The 21374-nt window shown below is 40.5% G+C and overlaps 2 protein-coding genes across 2 annotated transcripts; one reads left to right on the top strand and one right to left on the bottom strand.

Annotated features, from left to right (window-relative positions):
- Positions 1-16: 16 nt before the first annotated feature.
- On the bottom strand, positions 17-5663 carry Cdc5 (cell division cycle protein 21). The gene is made up of 10 exons (XM_071716949.1): positions 5282-5663; positions 4929-5194; positions 4715-4845; positions 3320-3822; positions 3056-3230; positions 2521-2967; positions 2155-2273; positions 1537-1701; positions 1166-1447; positions 17-660 (listed from the first exon to the last, which is right to left on the bottom strand). Exons 1-10 carry the CDS (start codon positions 5324-5326, stop codon positions 418-420), a joined length of 2376 nt encoding a protein of 791 aa, XP_071573050.1. The 5' UTR covers positions 5327-5663; the 3' UTR covers positions 17-417.
- Positions 5664-6603: 940 nt separating this feature from the next.
- LOC139778847 (ATP-dependent RNA helicase DDX54) lies at positions 6604-10801 on the top strand. The gene is made up of 12 exons (XM_071716952.1): positions 6604-6783; positions 6981-7181; positions 7292-7668; positions 7749-8064; positions 8152-8362; positions 8451-8677; positions 8768-8959; positions 9058-9199; positions 9274-9466; positions 9656-9794; positions 9867-10020; positions 10214-10801. The coding sequence occupies exons 2-12, from the start codon at positions 6987-6989 to the stop codon at positions 10390-10392; spliced, it is 2325 nt and encodes a 774-aa protein (XP_071573053.1). The 5' UTR covers positions 6604-6783; positions 6981-6986; the 3' UTR covers positions 10393-10801.
- Positions 10802-21374: the final 10573 nt, after the last annotated feature.

The following is a 21374-nucleotide window of genomic DNA, read 5'->3' as shown; positions in this document are numbered from 1 at the left end:
ATTATAACTCGACAACTTTGTATCATGAATTTTATTATTACAATATTTTACAGCATATAAAGGAAAAAAGATTTTTGCTGTCGCTTCTTCGCAACATGTGAAGAATCACATTCGAATATACATTGTCAGACTTATAACAAAATTTTTGTTTGCTGTGAAAATTATTTGCCACTCTTATCAACTTATCGTTCTCGTCAAATAATTCAAATTTAATAAGTCAAAATAATATTATAACATTTACCTTTGTCAGCTACAATAGACATCATATTGAATCCTTATTTGATTTACAACAGGGAAGAATAGATTATTTTAATAGCACAGATTTTCATGGGCGTATAAATCTTAGATATCTAACGTAGAATGTGTTGCAAGCAATACATGTTACATTCTGCTACATGTATTCAGCAAGCATTGTCCCTAAGACGACATATCATTTAATTGACACTGCTGCAACTGATCTTGCAACTGAGTGTACCGCATTTGTAATGAGCGTTCACGTTCTGTCTGTCTATTTACATCTTCCATGAGCGCGTTTATCCTTCTCGGAACTGCCGCCTCTTCCTGCGTTTGTAGAAACTTAAATGTCGATTGTTCGAGATGCGCTTGTTCTATCTGCTCCCACAAATCGTGCAGCTGCTTCGTCAATACTTGTGTTCTAGTCTGTTTAAGAAACAAAACGATAATTATAATTAACGTAAATTTAGAATTTTTTTAGGCAGATTTTTATTCAACCGAGCAAATCATATAAAATACGAAATTTTTGAAACTATGTAGCTTATAAAATTTGGCTCTATTATAATAGGTTTTTGTAACATAGCCCCCCAATTGTTCTAATTTTAGTATTATATAATACGATATGTTAATTCAGTTTGTATTTTCAGAGTTCCGTACAATTAATACAAGGACATTTTAATTTTCTCGAATTTTCTGCTACATGGAAACAAAAGCTTTCAGAAATCCATACCGTAAATTTAATTTTATTATTTATCCCAAGGTATTTATGTCACAAAAATGAAAAAATGCGCCAAATTAATCATATAAATAATAATATAAATTGTCATATAAATTGATGGCTGGCAGCGATCTCATCGCAATATCCTCCTCTAATTATATTAAATTCTGTGTGTGTGGTGTGTGTGGAATAATGATATCAAGTTTTACTTACTTGATAACCTCCGGTAAGTACTTTCAATTTCTTTTCCATTCTCGCAGCGCGTTTAGCTTCGCCTGTCATATGCATACGATTCTCCTCTAATTTTCTCTCGCATGCTTCCACTCTATCTTTTTTCGAGGCTAGCGTTGCGCGAGTGTACCGTTTCTGCGTTTCGAGATACAAAATCTGCGACAGACATTCTTCCCATACAGTAGTGTAGGCATCCAGGCTCAATTCTCCATGCGCCATTCCTTCTTTTACAACTGCCATCTCGTCGATTAACATTTTCTTAGCCTAGATTTGAATATTAATACAACATTAATTTAATAACTTATTCGTTAATAACATAGAAATGATAAAGATATTTTATATTTTATACGTACATTAACAAGCTCGTTCTCATCGAAATTCTCATATGGATGTTGTTCCAAATAATTTTGAGCCTGGACTAATGATGTTGCGGCGCTCTTTCTATTTGTATGCGTTGGATTTTGTAGTGCGTCATAGTGCAACATCGTGATCATTTCTCTCTTTATCAGTTCTTCTGCCTAGAAACAAAATAGTAGTGTGGTGAGCGCGTGTGCCCCTACCAAGATGGCAGTCCGGCATTACGCTAATTAGTCGCGCGCGGGCAAACCCCCTTTCTCGCAAACGCCTGGCGGCGCCGACTAAAATATATAAACAAATTCGACAAAGATACTCATTGTCCTCATCGACTGATCGACTATCAAGATCGCATTGGGCATATACTCTAGACTCTCTAGAGTCTTACTATCGCGACTCACAGAGAGTTGTGCATTTTTGGAGATATATCTCACATCTCACCCCCCCCCCATCATCTTATCTATCATACATAATTTTCATCCAACCATACACATTCCTTTCGTACAATCATCTCATACCACGTTCACAATGACTCAATCCCCAAAGTAAAATAAGAAATTAATCCGTAAAAATCAATAATAAAAATTAATGTCTTCATATACAAAAAAATTACATACTCTCTGTAGATCAGTCAGCGGTGTGTCCATATATGGTCTTAAAATATTCATATTTACATCTGCGGGCCGTGGTAATTCTCTTTGTATTACTTGCGATCTACGTGCCAATTCTCTTTTTTCTGCAAGAAAGAACAATATTTAAATTAAATTACATTTTTTAACTCTAGAACGTCACACTTCCGAAGAGTTCCGATTTCGCCACGCTGGGTGTACAGTATCCAGTATGCCGTTCTAGCTTTAATCAAGATGTTTGAGCAAGGGATTTACAATCTTTTCCCATAAAAATAGCAATTGTAATAAAACCAGTTTCGAAAATCCATTGTAAGGCTGTAATGTAATATCAATTTATTGTTTTAAAGGACTTACTTTCTTCTAATAATTCCTGCTGTTGTCTTGCATCGATATCTGCCTGGTCCTCTATTACCTCATTGTCAGTTGCAGGCGCACTAGTACTCTCCTCGTTTGTCTCTCCGTCGTAGACATCTATCTCGTAATCGTTACACGGCGCCGGTAAAGAACTCAATACCGCGCGCAACGAGCTCTTTGCCTGCGTCTGTATAAGTGGAGTTTCTGAACCATCCACGTTTTCATCCGGATTTATATTAAGCTTATCGCGAACGGGTGTTGCCGCTAAAACTCCATTTTGCGTTCGTACTGACGCCCCGCCTGGTGTGTTGAATGAATTTATAGGCGTTCCGTCGCTGCGTTGCGATCTGAACGGAGTGGCCAAAATTGTATTCGGCGTTGCGATGACATTGGTAGGAGGTACAACACCGGTAAAGTCAGGATTATTCAGTGGAGTGTTCAGTCCGCCTGTAGAAGAGGATATTTATAAAGTTTGCCTTATAAAGCACAAGTTTGACAATATGCTCATAAAGTATTATAAACTATTATATTTTACCCTTTAGCGGTGTGTCCACGTGCGTAAGAGCCATGACATTTTGAGCTTCTTGTAATATTCTGTCTGTAGCGGCTGGTGTACGAGGTGTTACCGATGCATTTGTAGGTAAGGAATAATCAGCCAATAAACTGTCGGAGAGTGTAATACCGCTTTCAGTGGCAACTTCTCGTGCGACCTATAACAATACGTTAAGCGACAAGTGACATGCAAACATATCATGATTTATAAAAAATAAGTTTAAAATAAGTTAATTAAAGAACATACTTCCGAAGCTCTACCAAGTTTCACAACTTGTTGCAATTCTTGATCGGAAATTTGTGGTTCTGGTAAGACCAACTTACTCCTTTTCTTTACAGGCTCTTCATTGTTGAGCATACCCATAGGTATATCATTTTCCTTACGTTGTTTCAATTTTTGCTTATCTTTCCGGCGCTCCATTTCCTCCTTTTCTTGTCGGAGTTCACCATCTAAATGTTGTTGCCTCATTCTGGAAAAATCAATCGCCAAAGGATCGACATGCTCATTGGATGTGTCGTAGAAACCAGAAGCAGGCCGTTTCTCAAATGGTATTTCCGTGTTATAATTTACACCGCGTTTGCGTTTGTTCTTTTGGGACACGGTGATACCGGCAGCTCTCAATTCTCTACGCTTCTGTAAAGCAGCGAGCCTGCGTGCCTCCTCTAATTGCTTTTCACGCGCTTTACGTTTAGCCTTCTTTCCCTGAGTATTTGCCAGCCTAGCGCGTGCCTCTGACAACATCTCCAATTCTGTGAAAAAACACAATATTATTAGAAACTTAGGTAATTATATAGAATAACTAACACAGCTCGGATTACTTTGACCTTGACATATGTTGTCAAGAACACCCTCCTGAGTGACCTTCAGAAGTTTTTAGCCGGCGGTCGTTTTTTATTAAAAAGTTATTAACAATAAAAGTTTGAAAAATATAGCAGCTATTTTGAGTATTAGAAGGCATAAATGACTAATATATATGTCGAAATAGTTCACGCATACACTTTCCAGGCGAACTGCTGTGAGAATATTTGTAGCGATATACAATAAACGAGCTCGTAAAGTACGCCACGAACCCGCGACAACTCGTCTCGCGTGAAAAGTGTAGAACATAAACACAATCAAAGAATTGATGCTTTCTTTCGTATTATGCGTAGAATGTATCCACTGTAAAATTAATACACGCAATAAACACTGATTAATTTGGCACGTCGTTTCGCGTGGAAAGTGTATGCGTGAACTATTTCGACATATATATTAGTCATTTATGCCTTCCAATACTCAAAATAGCAGCTATATTTTCCAAACTTCTTTAATAACTTTCGTTAATAAATTCGTTAATAACTTTTTAACGAATAACGACCACCGGCTAAAAACTTCTGAAGGTCACTCAGGAGAGTGACCTTGACAACATATGTCAAGATCAAAGTAATCCGACCTGTGTTAGTTATTCTATATAATTACCGAAACTTACATTTATTTTGCAAATATACAATTTTTAAAATACAGTGTTCATCCTAATGGTCCATACAATTTTTAAGATGCTTAAAATATCATGTGGACCGTTACGATGGACACTGCATACAGTTTATAAAGTATAACTAGTTCTACTGTAAAATGTGTTATTAACGATAGTTTTCAACTTACCATCTTCATCCATATCTTTAGGGTCTGGTCTTGCTGGCTTTGTCTCTGGATTGGGATCAATTTCCCCAGGTTTAAGTTTTCGAGGATCATCAGCGGCATCGTCTCCTTCTTCTTTCTTTTGCGCTTGATCACTGAAATAATTCAATGCAATTAGTACAAGTATATTAATCACAGTGGATTGTTCTACTCGAATAGTACGCCTGATGTTACTCACAGTAAATATTCGTATCTTTCTAAGCATTGCGCTGCTGTCCGACCTATTATCGGTGCAATTGTGCGCCATTGCGTTGGCATTAACTTCGCAAGGTGAAGTAATTTTTCATCTTCTTCTCTAGACCATTCGGTCTTTTTTATACTTGGATCGAGCCATTCAAACCATCGTGCTTTACACTGCTTCGCTGATTTTCTGTGTAATAAAGAAGCTATGCGGCTCCATTGATTTTTGCCGTATTTCATAACGGCTGCCTTTAAAATTTCATCCTGAAAACAAAGAATTTTTTTTTTATTTAACAGTTATACAAATACACATACACACCCACACGAGCTAGGTTAGAAAACATCACTTACTTCTGTGTTCCGCCACACACCACCCTTTATCATAATTCGAGGCATTTTGTATTTCTATTTGGGCAGCTCCGTGAACGAAAAAATATATTTTCAATGATGAAAAGCGCGGAAGGTCCCTTGCTCTTTCTTCTCAATCAAAGAGAATTGGAATAGAGAAACCTGACAGAAACCTGAGAGCGGCCATTCCTCTTTCTGTCCTTTCTGAAGCCGGCGGAAGAAGGAAGGAGGATGCCAGACTCGCGGTTTTCGACAGCCACCACTGCCAGCAGTGCCAGCCAGTGGTGGGGTGGGGATGCCGCGGAAGTTGTGTGGCCACCGTCGAGTTTCCCCACTACTCATCTAATGAGTTCGTGATCCAGGGAAGCCGAGCTCTTCCGTTACTGCCACGCGCCACAACTACACTCTCTTGTCTGACACAGACATATACACACTCGTGCGTCTACGCGTTAGCTTCTCGTGTAGTTTTATGCTAGGTCTACAATGCGAGTCGCAAAGTCGTGAGTCGCAAGAATTGACCAATCACAGTCGAATTTGAGGAGAATAATCGACTGTGATTGGTCAATTCTTGCGACTCACGACTTTGCGACTCGCATTGTAGACCTAGCATTAAGCCCGGTGTCCACGATGCAAGAACTGTGTCCAAGTTTCGGTTTAAGCCAATGAAACTGCTACTTTTCTGTAAGAGCTGCAAGTTGATTGGCTTAAACCGAAACTTGGACACAGTTCTTGCATCGTGGACACCGGGCTTTAGTTGCGTCTTATGCGGGGTCTACAATGCGAGTCGTAGGTCGTGGAGATCGTGGGAGGTTGACCAATCACAGTTGATTAAGGCCTGGACACACGAATCGACGGAAGACGTAAGACGTAAATCGTAAGGAAATCCACCAATCAGAGTCAACTATTCCCCTCTTCAAGAGGGATGAAGAGGGGAATAGTCGACTCTGATTGGTGGATTTCCTTACGATTTACGTCTTACGTCTTCCGACGATTCGTGTGTGAAGGCCTTTATTCTCCTCAAATTCGATTGCGATTCGTCAATTTCTTGCGACTCACGACTTGTGACTCGCATTGTAGACCTCGCCTTACTCGTTATTCATGAGTCTCCTGTACAATAGTGATACTAAATAAATCTTTCTAGTAGCCTCATTAATGCTGGGTCTACAATGCGAGTCGCAAAGTCGTGAGTCGCAAGAATTGACCAATCACAGTCGATTATTCTCCTCAAATTCGACTGTGATTGGTCAATTCTTGCGACTCACGACTTTGCGACTCGCATTGTAGACCCAGCATAACGGTACATGGGTTCGTGTCCGTGCTATGTCCACTTTCTCAGGGGGCAGCATCAGGACAGGACATGATTTCCGGTGGCCGCTGTAGTACGCGATGTGAATATTGTGAATCCTCCATCATCCTCCATTTACTTTTTCGCGTTGTGTGAGGTTACAGTTCTGTTCCACGTGACATTTGAGTATTTGGATGTTTAACAGAATTAAGACTTCAAAGTAAGATTATACATCATTAAAAAAATATTTTAACAGCATATTATATAAGAGAATTAATTAATTTAAGAAAAATATATAATATATACATTAAAGTATTTTAAATTAATTCAGTATATATACTTAATATATTGTAAATATACCATAAATATTTTACATTGTATGTAATAAAATTGTCTTGCATATTTTCGATTATCTAGAGCAGGATGAAGGACAATGATCTTATTGGATTTGCTAACCCAAATGCGGTCAGTGACAATGATGAGGATAACGAAATCGCTAATATTAAAAAAAAGATTTCGAAGAAATCTGGAGGGTTTCAGTCCATGGCTCTTAGTTTTTCGGTATTGAAAGGGATCCTCAAACGCGGTTACAAAGTACCCACACCTATACAAAGAAAGGTTATTAAAGAACACTTATATTCAATAAGTGAATATAATCCACTTTATAACATTCTTAATACAGTAGAGCTTGATCTCTCAACATTAATGTAAAATTTATTTTTTCATAGACTATACCACTGGCTCTCGAGGGAAGAGATATAGTAGCCATGGCTAGGACTGGTAGCGGAAAGACTGCTTGCTTTTTAATCCCTCTGTTCGAAAAACTCAAAGCGAGGCAAGCAAAGACGGGCGCACGTGCCTTGATATTATCGCCTACACGAGAGTTGGCATTGCAGACCTTGAAGTTCATAAAGGAGTTGGGGAGGTTTACGGGATTAAAGGCAGTGGTGATACTGGGTGGCGATAGTATGGATAATCAGTTTAGTACAATTCATGGAAATCCTGACATTATCGTAGCTACCCCAGGCAGATTTCTGCATATATGCGTGGAGATGGATCTACAATTGAAAAATATCGAATACGTTGTCTTTGACGAAGCTGACCGGTAATAGTTTTTTTTTTCTTATGTCATTTTTAATATTTGTGTTTGTGGTAAAGTGGTAAGCATGAAAAACTGCATTGCAGATTATTTGAGATGGGTTTTGGCGAACAGATACAAGAGATTGTGAACAGATTACCGGAGTCACGTCAAACATTATTATTTTCTGCTACTTTACCTAAGATCCTAGTAGACTTTGCAAAAGCTGGCCTTAGCGATCCAGTTCTACTTCGTTTGGACGTTGAGAGTAAGCTGCCTGAAGGATTGACGTTATCTTTTATTACATGCCGTCCTGAAGAGAAATTGGCCGTACTTCTTAGTTTGCTAAAAAGAATTATTAAGCCCGAGTCGCAAACAATTATATTTGCGGAAACTATGCATCACGTGGAATACATTCATCAGGTAATCATCAATGTACACATAATGACCTAATATTCTGTTGGGTCTACTTTGGTAATCGATATCAAATATATAAAACAATTTTTATAGGTATTGGATAAAGCGGGTATATCTAACACCTTTATTTATTCCAATTTGGATCCTTCCGCGCGTAAAATAAACGCAGCCAAATTTCAAATTGGTAAAGTAAGGGTTCTTATAGTGACAGATGTTGCCGCTAGAGGAATAGATATACCTCATCTTGATTGTGTGATCAATTTCAATTTTCCTGCAAAATCTAAACTCTTTGTACACAGAGTAGGTATGTTCTTTCGTAATTATTTTTAATTATTTTTAATTATTACAATTAAAACACGAAAGCGCTTGGCTGACTATAATCTATTTTACAGGACGATGTGCTCGAGCTGGACGTGCTGGAACAGCATATAATATTGTGAGCTCAGACGAGTACCCGTATCTCTTAGATCTGCATCTTTTCCTCGGTCGGCCTTTAACAATAGTGCCGACTGCAGGAACCATGGAAAATATGGAATCCGCCGTAGGAAAATTGCCACAGGCTATGATAGAGGAAGAATTAGCCGAATTAATAAATTGGCACAATACCTCTACGGATCTGGTAAGCATACCCAGCATATCTACTTTGATACATAAATTAATATAGCTAATCCCCCTTTTTGTTGTATTAAATGAATATTTGTATCCTCAGACAAATATGCGAAAAGTATGCAACAATGCCTATCAACAATACATCAGATCGCGACCAGGCGCTTCGACGGAAAGTGTCAAAAGAATTAAAGAGCTTCGCATAAGTGAAGCCGGAATTTTGCCCCAGTACTCTGACGTTTCTCATACAGCTGCAGATCTAATATCCAGGATGAAAAATTACAGACCGCAGGGAGTAAGTGTCACACTTCATATACATATTACAATTATATTTCAATTTTAATTTTAGTTATATCTTTCAATTTTAATATCCAAATCTTTCACATGTAACAGACAATATTTGAAATTGGTACAAAGACAAATTCAACGGACTATCAAGTGATGAAAGTGAAACGAATGTTTCATAAGGAGAGTATTGTTAATTTCCGCAAAAAAATGGAGGAACATAAAACCGACAAAATCAATATGGTGTCAGGTAGATATTATTATGATAGCAAGATGTACCGTATATACGTAATAATATTCATATTAAATTTTTCAATTTTCAAGAATTGTCTCAAAAAGTCAATCTGCCATCCAGTAACGCGGAAGAAATTAATGCTGCGTTCAGCACGGTGATAGTTCCAAAGAAAAGAAGTAGTGATGATTTATACAAAATTTCAAAGAAGAAAAAGCGTCTAACAAAACGGGATGAAGAATATTATATACCTTATTCCGCATCGGACAAGCATACAGAGGATGGGTAAGGATCACTGTTATACCATACTTCAGTTTTTATAGCTTGTCTTCTAATTATTATTACGAAAATATTAAAATTAACATTAACATGTATTCTAACTTTATTAAAATTAAATATATAATTTAATCATAATAATAAATATGCTTAATTTTCAATTATTGTTTGTATTCGATATGTTTATTTGCCTTTCAGTTTAGCGGTTAACACATTTGCCACTGAAGCTGATAAAGCGCAACTGGAGTTAACAGCAGACAATGAAGAGGGTCGGCATCTTCAAACGCAGTTGAAGAAGTGGGATAGGAAAAAGAAGAAAATGGTTACCGTCGAGAGAGTACGTACATTAACTTATATGTATAATCTCCTATCATGAAGTATGAATTTATTTTTTACATTGTATCAACAGGATACGAAGGCGAAAAAAATACGCACTGAATCAGGTGCATGGATACCTGCTACCTATAAAACAAATCGTTACAACGTATGGAAGGAGAAGAGTAAGATTGATGAAGACGACAGCGAAGATGATAGTGAGGAAGAACCTACACAGACGAAAAACTGTAAGTCAACGTGATCACATCAATTATAAAATTTATACGTATTTGATTTTAATCTAATTAATTTAAATAACATATTTTATCGATGTATCTAAAAACACTCATTATATAAATTTTTCTTTTCATATTGTGCATATATTAATTCGTTCCAAATATTACTTATAAAAATAATTGGTATACTTTATTTGCATTTCAGTACGGACTACAGCAAATACGCATTGGGCACGGCACAATCAAAAGCTCAAAGACAAAGTTAAAGTAAAGAATGAACTGAAGAGACCCGAACAAATTTTGAAGGCACGCAAGTTGCTGGAAAGAAAACGCCAGAAAAACGGCAGAAAAAATAAAGGCCAAAAGAATCGTAGGAAACATTAAGGAATAAGGAAACATTAAGATGTTTTCGATGTCCGAAATACACTATTATTATATATATTTTATATTATTGTATATACTGTCAGTTTTATGTCATTGGTTTTTTTTTGTCCCATTCTTGGTATCTCTACTAATTATCACTTTTCTTACACCATTCTCATTACTCATATTTGCCATGTAATCAACATGACCGTGTTAAAGCGAAGAAGTAAGTGAAAAACAGAAGATACTACGTATAGTAGAAATAGTTATGAATTAAAAGTATACTTTATATCAGAATATATAAATCATTTCAAATGTCCGAATGTCCCTTAACGATCTTTTTACGATCAAGAATGTGCGATTGTAATATAGTTTCATAGGGGCAAAAGAGTGAAAATTCAATACACTGAATAAAGAATATATAGCTAGATATTTTTGTTCCTCTCAGTTATTGCACCAAAATTGCATTTAAAAGTATAATATTAAAAAAATTTAATTATTCAAAACATCAAGCTTATTTTTTGAAAAATTTTGTTTTCCGAGTTGTGTCATTGTTGTAGCAAATGAGCAATATATATTATGCACGACACAAATACGACGCATCGTTTAAAAATAATGGCGAAGAGTTCGATAATATCTCTCGAGAGCGCAGTGACCTTATAAGCAGGTGTTATGCGATTTAGGACGTTTGGCCTTGCAGCATCATCGTCACATTATCGTCACAACTGCGTTGCGTAAGTGAGGCGTTGTGGAGTCTCCTGTAAGACGAGGTATTATGAAGACTTCGCTAAGGCTTGCCTTCGCGCGAAGCCTTAAGAAATTTCCATGTCATCGAGGTGGTGCGCAACTTCTCGCTCGCCGCGAAGGAAGAAAAAAACCTGGATCGATACGATCGTAAATCTTGTCGAGAGTTGATCGTCGGCGGAAATTTATCTCTGAACGCTCTGGGAGTATCACGGGACGGCCGCATGACACGAGGCGGAAGATCTGCGTGCATAAGCGGCTTCCGCGAGAGCAGCGTTTGGCTGCTCTCCACCCGAGAGTATGTTAGGAAAATTTTCAGCGTATCAAAGTGCCACACTCTGCAGAGATATTCTGTGAAATGTAGCGTGGTATAACAATGTGACAATGCTCTGTTTATATTATCTTATACACCTATGATATATTAATGATAACGGATTGACGTTATATCCTCCAATTATCTGAAACGTTGCGTTATCGCGCTAACTTTTCTGCCGCGTTCGTCGTGCGGCAGAATGTTTTCCCGATAATTAGAGATACCAATAAACGACATATAGGATATTTCTAATATAAAGAGGCTGCGCTATCTCTTCGCGGAGATTATATATAGAAAAAAGAAAAAAAAATTATACAATATTGAAAGTATTTGAGATATCGATCTCTGACGGGTAGTAGTCGCATTAACTATTATTAACAGTTTATTAGCGCGTATGGTCGATCTGCTTTCCCAACTGTGTCATAGTGTAAAAGCCCTTCTCCCTTTGTGCCCGTATGCCCCGTTTGTGATCTAGAAAACAACACGGTGTACGGTGTACGACGCGCGCGTCGTAATTAGTAAAGCGAGGCTGCAAGCTGGAGCGCAACCGGATCCGAAGGAGACTCGAGTCGCTTCGATTTCGAATTCCCTTGAGATCACCCGATAGCTGATCTCTCTCTCTTTCTCCCTCTTTGCCCCTCTTTGTCCTTCTTTCTACCGATAGTAGACAGCCTGTACACATTTCCTTTCGCTGCCTAAATACCGTTAGGTTGTCATTCTAGGCGTTATTAGAGAAAAGGACGACTCGAACGTGTTTGCGTTGGTCTCTCTGTGTGATCGTCAACGTTTCTCTCTTTTCTCTCGTTCCAGCTTCATCATTCTCTCGTCTTGTTTTTTCCTCTCTTTCTCTCTTTCTCTCTCTCTTCCACGGTATGACAATCCCACTGGGCTTTTAGACGTGTCTAGCTCGTCTATTTGCCCATTTGTCTTCTTCGAGCGTAGCATGCATTCGGAGCTCGACCTTCCCTGGCTTCCCTTACTCGGCGGCTTTTTAGCTCGGGAGAACGAGGGGAACATCTGCCGCAACAACGCGGCCACAGCCGACCCTCCGGGCCCAAAATAGAGATTATTATGATAGAGAGAGCATCTGCAGCGCGAGCGCGAGTGCGGACACTGCGGACGGAGGGACTCCCTCGGCGAAGTGTCGGGACTGTCGAGAGTCGGGAGGAAGAGAAGAAAAAAGAACAGAGAAGAGTACGTCGCGCGCGCGACGGGCAACTCGCTCGCCGAGGAGAGGAGAGCCGTATATTTTTGGACGTGCGTTTGTCGCGACGCACGGGCGCGCGCACACACTCGCGTCTTCTCAATCTTCCTGCCGCGTGCGGAACGCGGCCATCGTGAATCAAGCAATTACGCGCTTCGCCCGAAAGCTTCGTAGAAATTGGCACAAGGTCTCTTTTGGTCCTTCGCCTTCTCTCTCTTTTTCTCTTTCCCCCCCCCCCCCCTCTCTCTCTCTCTCTCTCTCTCTCTCTCTCTCTCTCTCTCTCCCCCCCCCCCCCCCCCTCTCTCTCTCTCTCTCTCTCTCTCTCTCTCTCTCTCTACATTGTCCGATCTTGAGAAGGAGCCGCGGGACCACGCGGGACACAATTCATCGCGACTCGGTCTCCGCCTCTATTATCTGCTTGGGGCATCATTTGCGAATTACGGGTATTAACGGCAGATTGCGGCGGGATTCTGTCGTGCGGGGGTACTCGGGATTTATGTAACAAAGATTTTTCGCACGTTGCGAACGAAAAGGAATGGAAGATACATCTGCGAACGTAATATACGTGCAATATGTATTTTTCTTTATAAATATTTACAGTGACCTCCTCATCCTCGTAAGGAATGTCACACGGCCGAGATGTTTATTCCAACAAGCCCGTCGTATCTATTGTCATTATTATTTTAGGTCCAGGTCTGCGCGGAATCCTGCATGACTGAAATGTTATTTTTCGCAACACATATATATATATATCCTCTATATATATATATAGATTATATTCCGTATCCTATCCTATATCTACATATATCTCGTATATACTATATACCGTAATACTAGAGGTGCGTTCGGGGAGACGCTATTAGCGCTGACAACGTCATTCTATCTCTGTTACTTACTGAAAGTTGAACAAGGACAGAGCACGCTCATAGCGCTAAAAGCGCGCTCCGCGAACCCAGCCTAGATATATGATACGGAAAGTATTGTATATCTAGTATTCGAAAAATTTGTGTTAGTGTGATTTAAATTGATTATCAATTTAATAATGTGGTCACTTATTATTTACCATCAACGACTGAGCCGAAGATTTCATTGAGACAATCAACATCGTGACGGATAAAGCGCGCGGACCGCGATAACAACCGCGGGTCCGAGCCCCGTATCTCCGATCCTCTCGCTTCCGTCCGATTACGGACGGAGCCGACGCGGACGGCGGAGGAACAAACGTATACATATATTGCCCGACGTCGGTCACGTGTTAATATATTACCGTGCGCGGTGACCGGGGATCACGTGTCGCTCCGGCCGTCCGTTATCCGCTCTCTCCCGACGTCGGTATGCGCAACATTAATTCATGCCCGCGCGAATGCACACACACCGCGCACGGATGTATTCTCGTTCTTACGTCGGCGCACTCAGCCGGCCGACGACGTCGTCGACGAAAACAATCGTCGGAGAAGTGGAGGGAGGAAAGGGTGCAGCGGCATGTGACAAAGGAAGTGGGCGAGATGCAGTAGTCTCCTCCGCGCGCGGTCCAGAGACCCCGTAACGAGGATCGGTAGAGCCTATAGAATTGCACCGCATATTTACGTTGTATTTCAATGGAATCTTAGGCTGAAATCGTTGAATTCAAGTAAAACTGCAAGAATAAAAGAGGACGAAATTAAAGATCAGAATATTGCCGAGACCCTCGAGATCCATGCGATTTTTATATCTTGTTATACTGTACATCCCTAGATCTTTCGGAGAATGTTTTCACACGTAACACGTCTGATAAAAGACGCATGCTTTTCGACGAGTCTCTTTTCTTTCCCAGAGGAATATCAGACGTCGTAGAATATGATTGTACAATCGAAATTTTCAAGTCGGTTTGCTTAAATTGCAAGATACGAATGTTTAGGAGAAGTTTTCAAGAATGTTGGTGTCTTGAAATTTTTTTTGGGGGACTTCTATGTGCGAATTTGTCAGGATATATGTATTTTTCCAAATCACCGTTTTCTGAATTCCTTTTTCTGAACGTATGTTTGAAATAATTAAATATTACTTAACAGCAATCAGACATCGCTGCATGATATTATCCGTGTTTATTTTCTTTCCAGCTCTCCTCCTTTCTCCTTTCTCTTTAGCGTTTTCTCTCCGCCACGGGCGGCACCCTCGCCCTCGTTATTTCGCTCAAGGTCCCGCGATTCGTTATTACGCCTCTGGGAGGTAATGTCCTCCGCAATTCACGAGCCGGCTCCGTCACTAACGAGAGCAGATTTCAATGAATTCAATCTAATTTCTAAGAGAGGGAGAAGGAAAGACGGAGGGAGACCGTCAGCAACACGATGATTTCGTTCTATTTTAACAGGCGTCACGCTTTTTGTAGCCTTCCGCTTGAGTCAGAATAATGACGTATCGCGTATAATAATAGACCCTTTGTATTCTGGAATGCGCCGGAAGTCCCTGAACTCATCGCGAACCGAGGAACTTCGTTAACGCGAGGAATTTCGTTTTCTAGGACTTTTTAAAATGCGTTCAAGGATGCATTCTTCATCTTGAGCGTCTCTCACTTGATCGAAAAACAAATGCCAATTTTTGAAACGTGACCTGGCATTACTTTTTAGTACGTAGGTATAGTTATTGAAGCGTGTTAAAGAATGAAGTAACAAAGCTATTCTGGCAATTTCTGCACAATACAGGCGACAATAGGTCTTAATTTCTTCAATCTTTCAAACGATGAGCAAAAGAGTGAACTTCAGTAGATAGACGTTTCTGGAACAGAAGAGATATATTAATCAAAGGCGGAGCACAAGATGGCGGACACTACTTGCAGGTCCGTGTCTGAACAATGTTGCTCGAAATAAACCTCTTTGTAGCAACCATCCGTGCCCAAAAGGCGAACAAAACTGATGTAAGTCAGAGAGGCTTGTCACACAGGACAGTTCACAGACCGCCCTTGCGCCGGTCCATTACTTTGTCGTTGCACTTGGCGCAGGGTCAAGTCTGGCTCTGACTCTCGCGCGATGATCGACGACTGCAAACGACTTGTGTTACAAGCATGTCGAATTCTCGAGTACATTTCATACCGTGTGGCATTCCCGTTTAGAGAGGTTTTAAATTAGCGACGAGATCAAGAGGAAGGATTTGCCGAGTTAGAGGAGGATTTAGAAGAGACACGAAAAACGATCTAGATGAATCATGACTTAGATGAGTATTCCGGAAGAGACTGCGATTTTTGCCAGATAATCGCGCAAATTAGCGACAAACAGGCAAATGGGATCGTAATACTCGGATCCGTTAGATAATTTCTCAGTGAGCAAAATGTTAGCGGTAGATATGCTAGCAGTTTGCCAGCAGATTATTCGAGCAGAATATCACGGCAAATTGGCATCAACCGCGTCCGCATTAAACTCATGTTCCGCCAATGAAGTCTGTCGACGTAATCTGACAGCAGACCACCAGCAGAAACTGGGCAGAATCTATCCTTTCGCAATCATTCAAATGGAATATATCATTTTAATAGGTACAAAACGACAGATTCTACTGGCAATCCGCCACTATATTCTGTTAGTAAACTCTGTTATATTTCGCCGGCAAAACTTGCAGCAGACACATCGCAAAACTTATGTTTTCGACAGATTTGGCTATCTGGGTCAGTAAGTAATCCGTCGCCACGAACGGCCTGACCGAAATGCCGCCGATGCCCCGTCATCGTCAGCGGTGATTCTCGAAAGTTTCTCGCGAGAGCTAAAGTGGAAGTTGATTAGAAAGAAAAAAAAAGAAAAGGAAAAGAAACACGAGCGACAGGAGAGACGCGATAGAAAAAAGAGTTACTGCATCCTATAGAAAGGGGACGGACGTCCGTGAAGGGGGAAGCTCATTACGTTCGGCATTCGTTTACGTGCCGTGCCGGTCGATGACGTATCGTTCTACGTTCGCCGAGATATTTAAGCCCGTCGCAGGTAGAAAGCGTGGAGCATTCCAGGAAGTCGCACGGCACGGCGCACGGCCGGTTCTCCGCATCTCTCTGTCGGGATTCGCGGCTGGGTTATGCCACACCAGACGAAAAAAAACAGACTTACGCGTATCTCGTAAATACGCGCGGCTTGTATCGTTCCGAAAACTCGCCGATAACCCGATGACGTCACAACGATGCCGTTAAAATTCTTAAATTTCCATCCACTTGGGATGGGACGGCCGAAGAGTGACACTACGCTTTTAAGTAGCACCGTAGCAGTAATGTGTTGTAAAAGGCATTTGCTTTTCTAGGACGAGCCCTCTAAAGATCAGAGAAAATGCGCAATTATTAATCCATTAGGTATCATCGTAATTGCATAATTTATAATAAACGCAGATCCACACGATTCTTCTCTTCCATTCCCCCTTCTGCTCCTTCTTCATTCTGGAGATCTTAATATCGTAAAACGAAAGATATATACGATACTTTTTACAGAAGATACGCCGCGGTCTTTGGGTTTAATTTAATGACTCGCACGCCAGAAGGTAAGTAGTCATGAATATGTACGGCAGACGGGCAAGAAACAATCGTCAATATATAATTACGTGACGTGCGCTTGTGATAGAATAGAAAGTAGTTAAGTAGGCAATAGAATAGCTGCGGGGTAATTGGGAGCAATAAATAGAAGCAGCAATGCAATAAACGCGGTATTAATAATAGAATTAACAGTCTTCCATTCTTTCTTTCCTTTCAATTACCTTGCGGGCAAGACTACAAAACAACTACAGGATAAAACAATAATGTCGTGTTAATCGTGTTATTCATCCACCAATCCGCAGATAATCAAGTGGATGCACGCGAGCAAAATAATTACATACATATATGTTTAAATTAAATTAAGCTAATTTGAAACGTTTATATATAATTGACACGAGACTTTGGGGATAGTTTATTTTATAATTTTATGTCACATTTATTCTGATATGTATATTGTATGAATATATTTTAATACACGAGTGTGTATGTAATTTAATTATTCAAACGACACGACATATAATTAAAATATTCTATCGTGTATCCTGAAATTACAGATCGTGTAAAACGAGCTTGAATTTATTATTCGACTCCTCGCTTGAGTTTAATCTAAATAAATGTTTCGCGTTATATTTTGTTTGCATTATGAATATAAACGCGTTTAATTAACAGTCAAAACAAATAGTACCAATTAAAATGTATTATATACTGTATCACACTGTATTTATTGTACCATTTGTATTATGTAATCTTATGTCACACATATTACAAAAATCCACGTAAAGTGACAAACGCTGGTCTTGGAATAAAGAAAAAATGAAAGCATTAGGAATAGCGCTGGAACGGACAGGTTTACGCCGCTCTCGATACAGGCGCGTTACATATCGATTTAGCGCGATCACGGGCGAAATGAGTCAGCCAGAGTCAAGCGCGCGAACCCCTACGATCGAAAACCCATTAGTTCCGCGGTATACAAAGCGTGTGATATCGCGCGCGCGATAGTGTTTACGTCGTCGCATAGGCATGCATGACTGTTTCGAGTTCCAAACAGCACACGCGTCATATAATCCGGTGGCGACGGGCGCGCGTCATAGCTCCCCGAATCGCGGCCGGTACGGCGCGGCGATTTAAAATCCACTTCTGCAATCGACGCGGAATGCGAATCCTATACGGATGTTCATAGAGGGGGGAAAAAGTGAAACACGTTTCTCCTGCGATCCACGACCGTTTGCAATTACAATATATGTATATCGCGCAGATATAATATACATATATTATAGTTTTTATATGTGTGTGTGTGTGCGCTGGAGTGGGCTATTTTTGTCGATGCTTTAATAAGTGCTCCGCTCGCACACATTCACACATATGCACGCACATTTTTTTCGACGATTTACTTGAGCGCGCAAAACACAAGATTCACCTTTGACGCAAACAAAATGATTCAATTTGCTCAAATTTTTGCGCGTGGAAAACGAGAGAAATCAAACAAAGTGACACTAATGTGTATTTTAAACATGCTGCATTGAGGGATCCCTTAAACTCTTGTAAAAAAAAAAGAAATAACTAATTCCGAAAGGAAGTCGGCCAATTTCATCGCGGTGTGGTGAACGCGTTTAATTACCCGTGAAATATACGTCGTACATTTTCGTTGAGGGGAAACTGATTCCAGCGACGACCTGAAGATCGATTTTCGAGCAACAACGCGCTGCAAAAAATGCGAGATACCATCTTTACATATGTCTTCTATGTTTCGCATCTCGCATCGCGTATGCATTCTTTCGCATATGAGTCACCGATAACTCAACGATATAATTTATGGCACCGACCCCGGCGTACGCGCGGGGTACGGAAGCTTCGTCGGTCTGCCCTGTATTGCGAAATTTTGCCAGGCACGGAGTCGAGCAGCGCCGCGGCTCCGTTGTCCCGGGCTGACGGAGGGACGGAGGCTGGAGGTGGAGGGTGGAGGGGAGGGGGGAGGGTGGTTGGGCGAAGAAAAAGCAAAAGGCCGTTGTTGTTCGAAAGCAAAGTAGCATGCGGATCCGCGCGTCACAACGCGCGGTTGCGTTTGGAGCAGCGCTGGTACCCTAATGCCTCTAACCGCGCTTGGCCTCCGGCCACCCCGCTACGTCAGGCCGCGTACGTCGCCGGGTACAGCTGCACTTGCGGTCGTGCGACCTTTCCCTCCTTCCCCCACCATTCTCGAGTAGCACCGTCCGGTGCCGCTGCCAACCCAAACGCGGACGCCTGCACGGACGCCTTCCTTATGCTTTACGGCGGGGCCCGTGGATCGTTCAGTGCCCGACACTGGGAACCGTCACCCTTGGCAAAGAAAGGAAGTCGAAAGGTCCTTGCTGTACTCCCTGCGCTTTAAATGAAACAGACATACAACTAAACGCTGAAAAGAAAAAGGAGAAAAGATGGAAAATTTAGCTGCAGCGAACGAACAAGAAGTATAAAGAAATTTTACGAAACGTTCCACGAAAATAGTTTGCTTATCACGTTTTGAAGATACAATAAAAGTTCTTTAAAACACGAGTAGCGAAACAAGCGGACCGAAAGAGCGCTCATTTTTAGCTTTAACCCTTTCGAGACTCCGCACATATGTATTATGTACCATCAAGTTAAATTCAGGACTAAAATTTCATTTGACATTAAAATTGGTTTTTACATGTAAGGATGTAAGGTTTCTCGGAAATGTATCGTTACATCTTCCAGTTGAAGAAAATCAGAAGAAGATCCAAAAGATGCACAGTAAAAGTGAATATTGATTTATACAAAAATTAAAAACACAAAAAATTTCCGCTAGTCTAGATTAATACCGTCTTGAAATTAAAGCAAAGTCTGAATAAATTGTACGCAACACTTTCTGAAAATTACACGTCTAAAACAAAAATTCTTCTGGGAAATAAATAGGAAAAGTTCATTATACAGTGGTCAGTTCTTTACAGTGATTTAATTATAAGGGTGTTGATTAACATAGAAAAGTTAAATCGATTATCGATTTAGGCATGTGGATTTACACTGTTCCAACAAACAAAAGCTGTGTTTCAAGAACCAATAAACAATCGCGGCGCGCAGTTTACTAATTGTAAGTTGGAAGAAGTGTATATACAAAATTCACACAGAATGACAGAAATATTATTGTTGACACGAACACTCTGTTACGGCTTTAAGCACCATTTCGTTAGGTGATTTGAAAAGGAAAAGTTTTCTTAAATAAAATTTGAAACAAAGCTCGAGGTTGATGAGCGCTTTTCAAGTCTTCCTCGAAATCAAATCCACGCGTATCGAGAGATCCGCGTCATTAAAAAAATCAAGATTCTGAAACTCACGTACACAATACAGGAAAGAATTTATAAAATTTTGTTTTAATCTCGTATTGGTATTTTGTACCGTATGTTTATCTCCGAGTACGCGCGATACGAATCTAGATCACTGATTGTGTGAGTTCAACGTTTATGAGACAAGTTAATTTCGAGACGATCACATTTCAGAAGGCCGTTCATCGTTAATGTTATCGTTACGGTTACAAATCGACGTTTCTGTTTTTCGATCGCGTTTCGAGATATAAAATTTCCGCTTCGCGTCTTTTCGCCACAAAGTACAAAGGCGAGCGCCAATTAAGCTGAGCCTTCTCGAGACGTATAACTGCACGATGGTTTTCTTATCTTCGATGCTGTCATCCCGTTCGGTTGATAGCGTCGGCTTACATTTCAGCACCGTCAACACACCGAGTCTCTCGACGCCGAACAATGCCGGAGTAGAGTGACAATGAGATGAAACGCTGTCAATACGCCAATGAGTATTGCCAGCGCTATGATATAATGGCCGTCGCCGCGGAATTATGTATGCCTCCCGAGAAGGCGATAAAATCACTCGTTATTGCATAAGAGAAGCTTCAATAGAATCGTTATGTCTCTCTCTCTTTCCCTCTTTCTCTACGATCATTTAAATTTACAGCGGTTGGAGTCCGGGTCGTGAGTGCGTACGCGAGCGATATAATTGATTAGAGTATCTATGGAATTTTGACGCGCGTCGAAAGTGACTCGGATCGGCTCTCGACAGCATCGCTCTAGGTTGAAACGAAAAACATCCGAATCCGCGACAGATTTATCGAATCACGCGGATGTTAAACACGCGCGTGAATCGAGTCGAGCGTTTTACGTCAAACGAAACGGCAATACATTTCGTTATCAGTGGATTTCGTTTTAAGACGGAGCTATGCGGATGAGTCACTAGGATCTCATTTGGATGAATTAAATTTAAACATG

The sequence above is a fragment of the Temnothorax nylanderi genome, unplaced genomic scaffold, assembly GCF_030848795.1.
Source record: "Temnothorax nylanderi isolate EJ_2023f unplaced genomic scaffold, tnyl_v1.0 TNYL_tig0199_pilon, whole genome shotgun sequence".
In the NCBI taxonomy this organism is placed as follows: Eukaryota; Metazoa; Arthropoda; class Insecta; order Hymenoptera; family Formicidae; genus Temnothorax; species Temnothorax nylanderi.
This window is presented reverse-complemented; position numbering and strand designations above follow the sequence as displayed.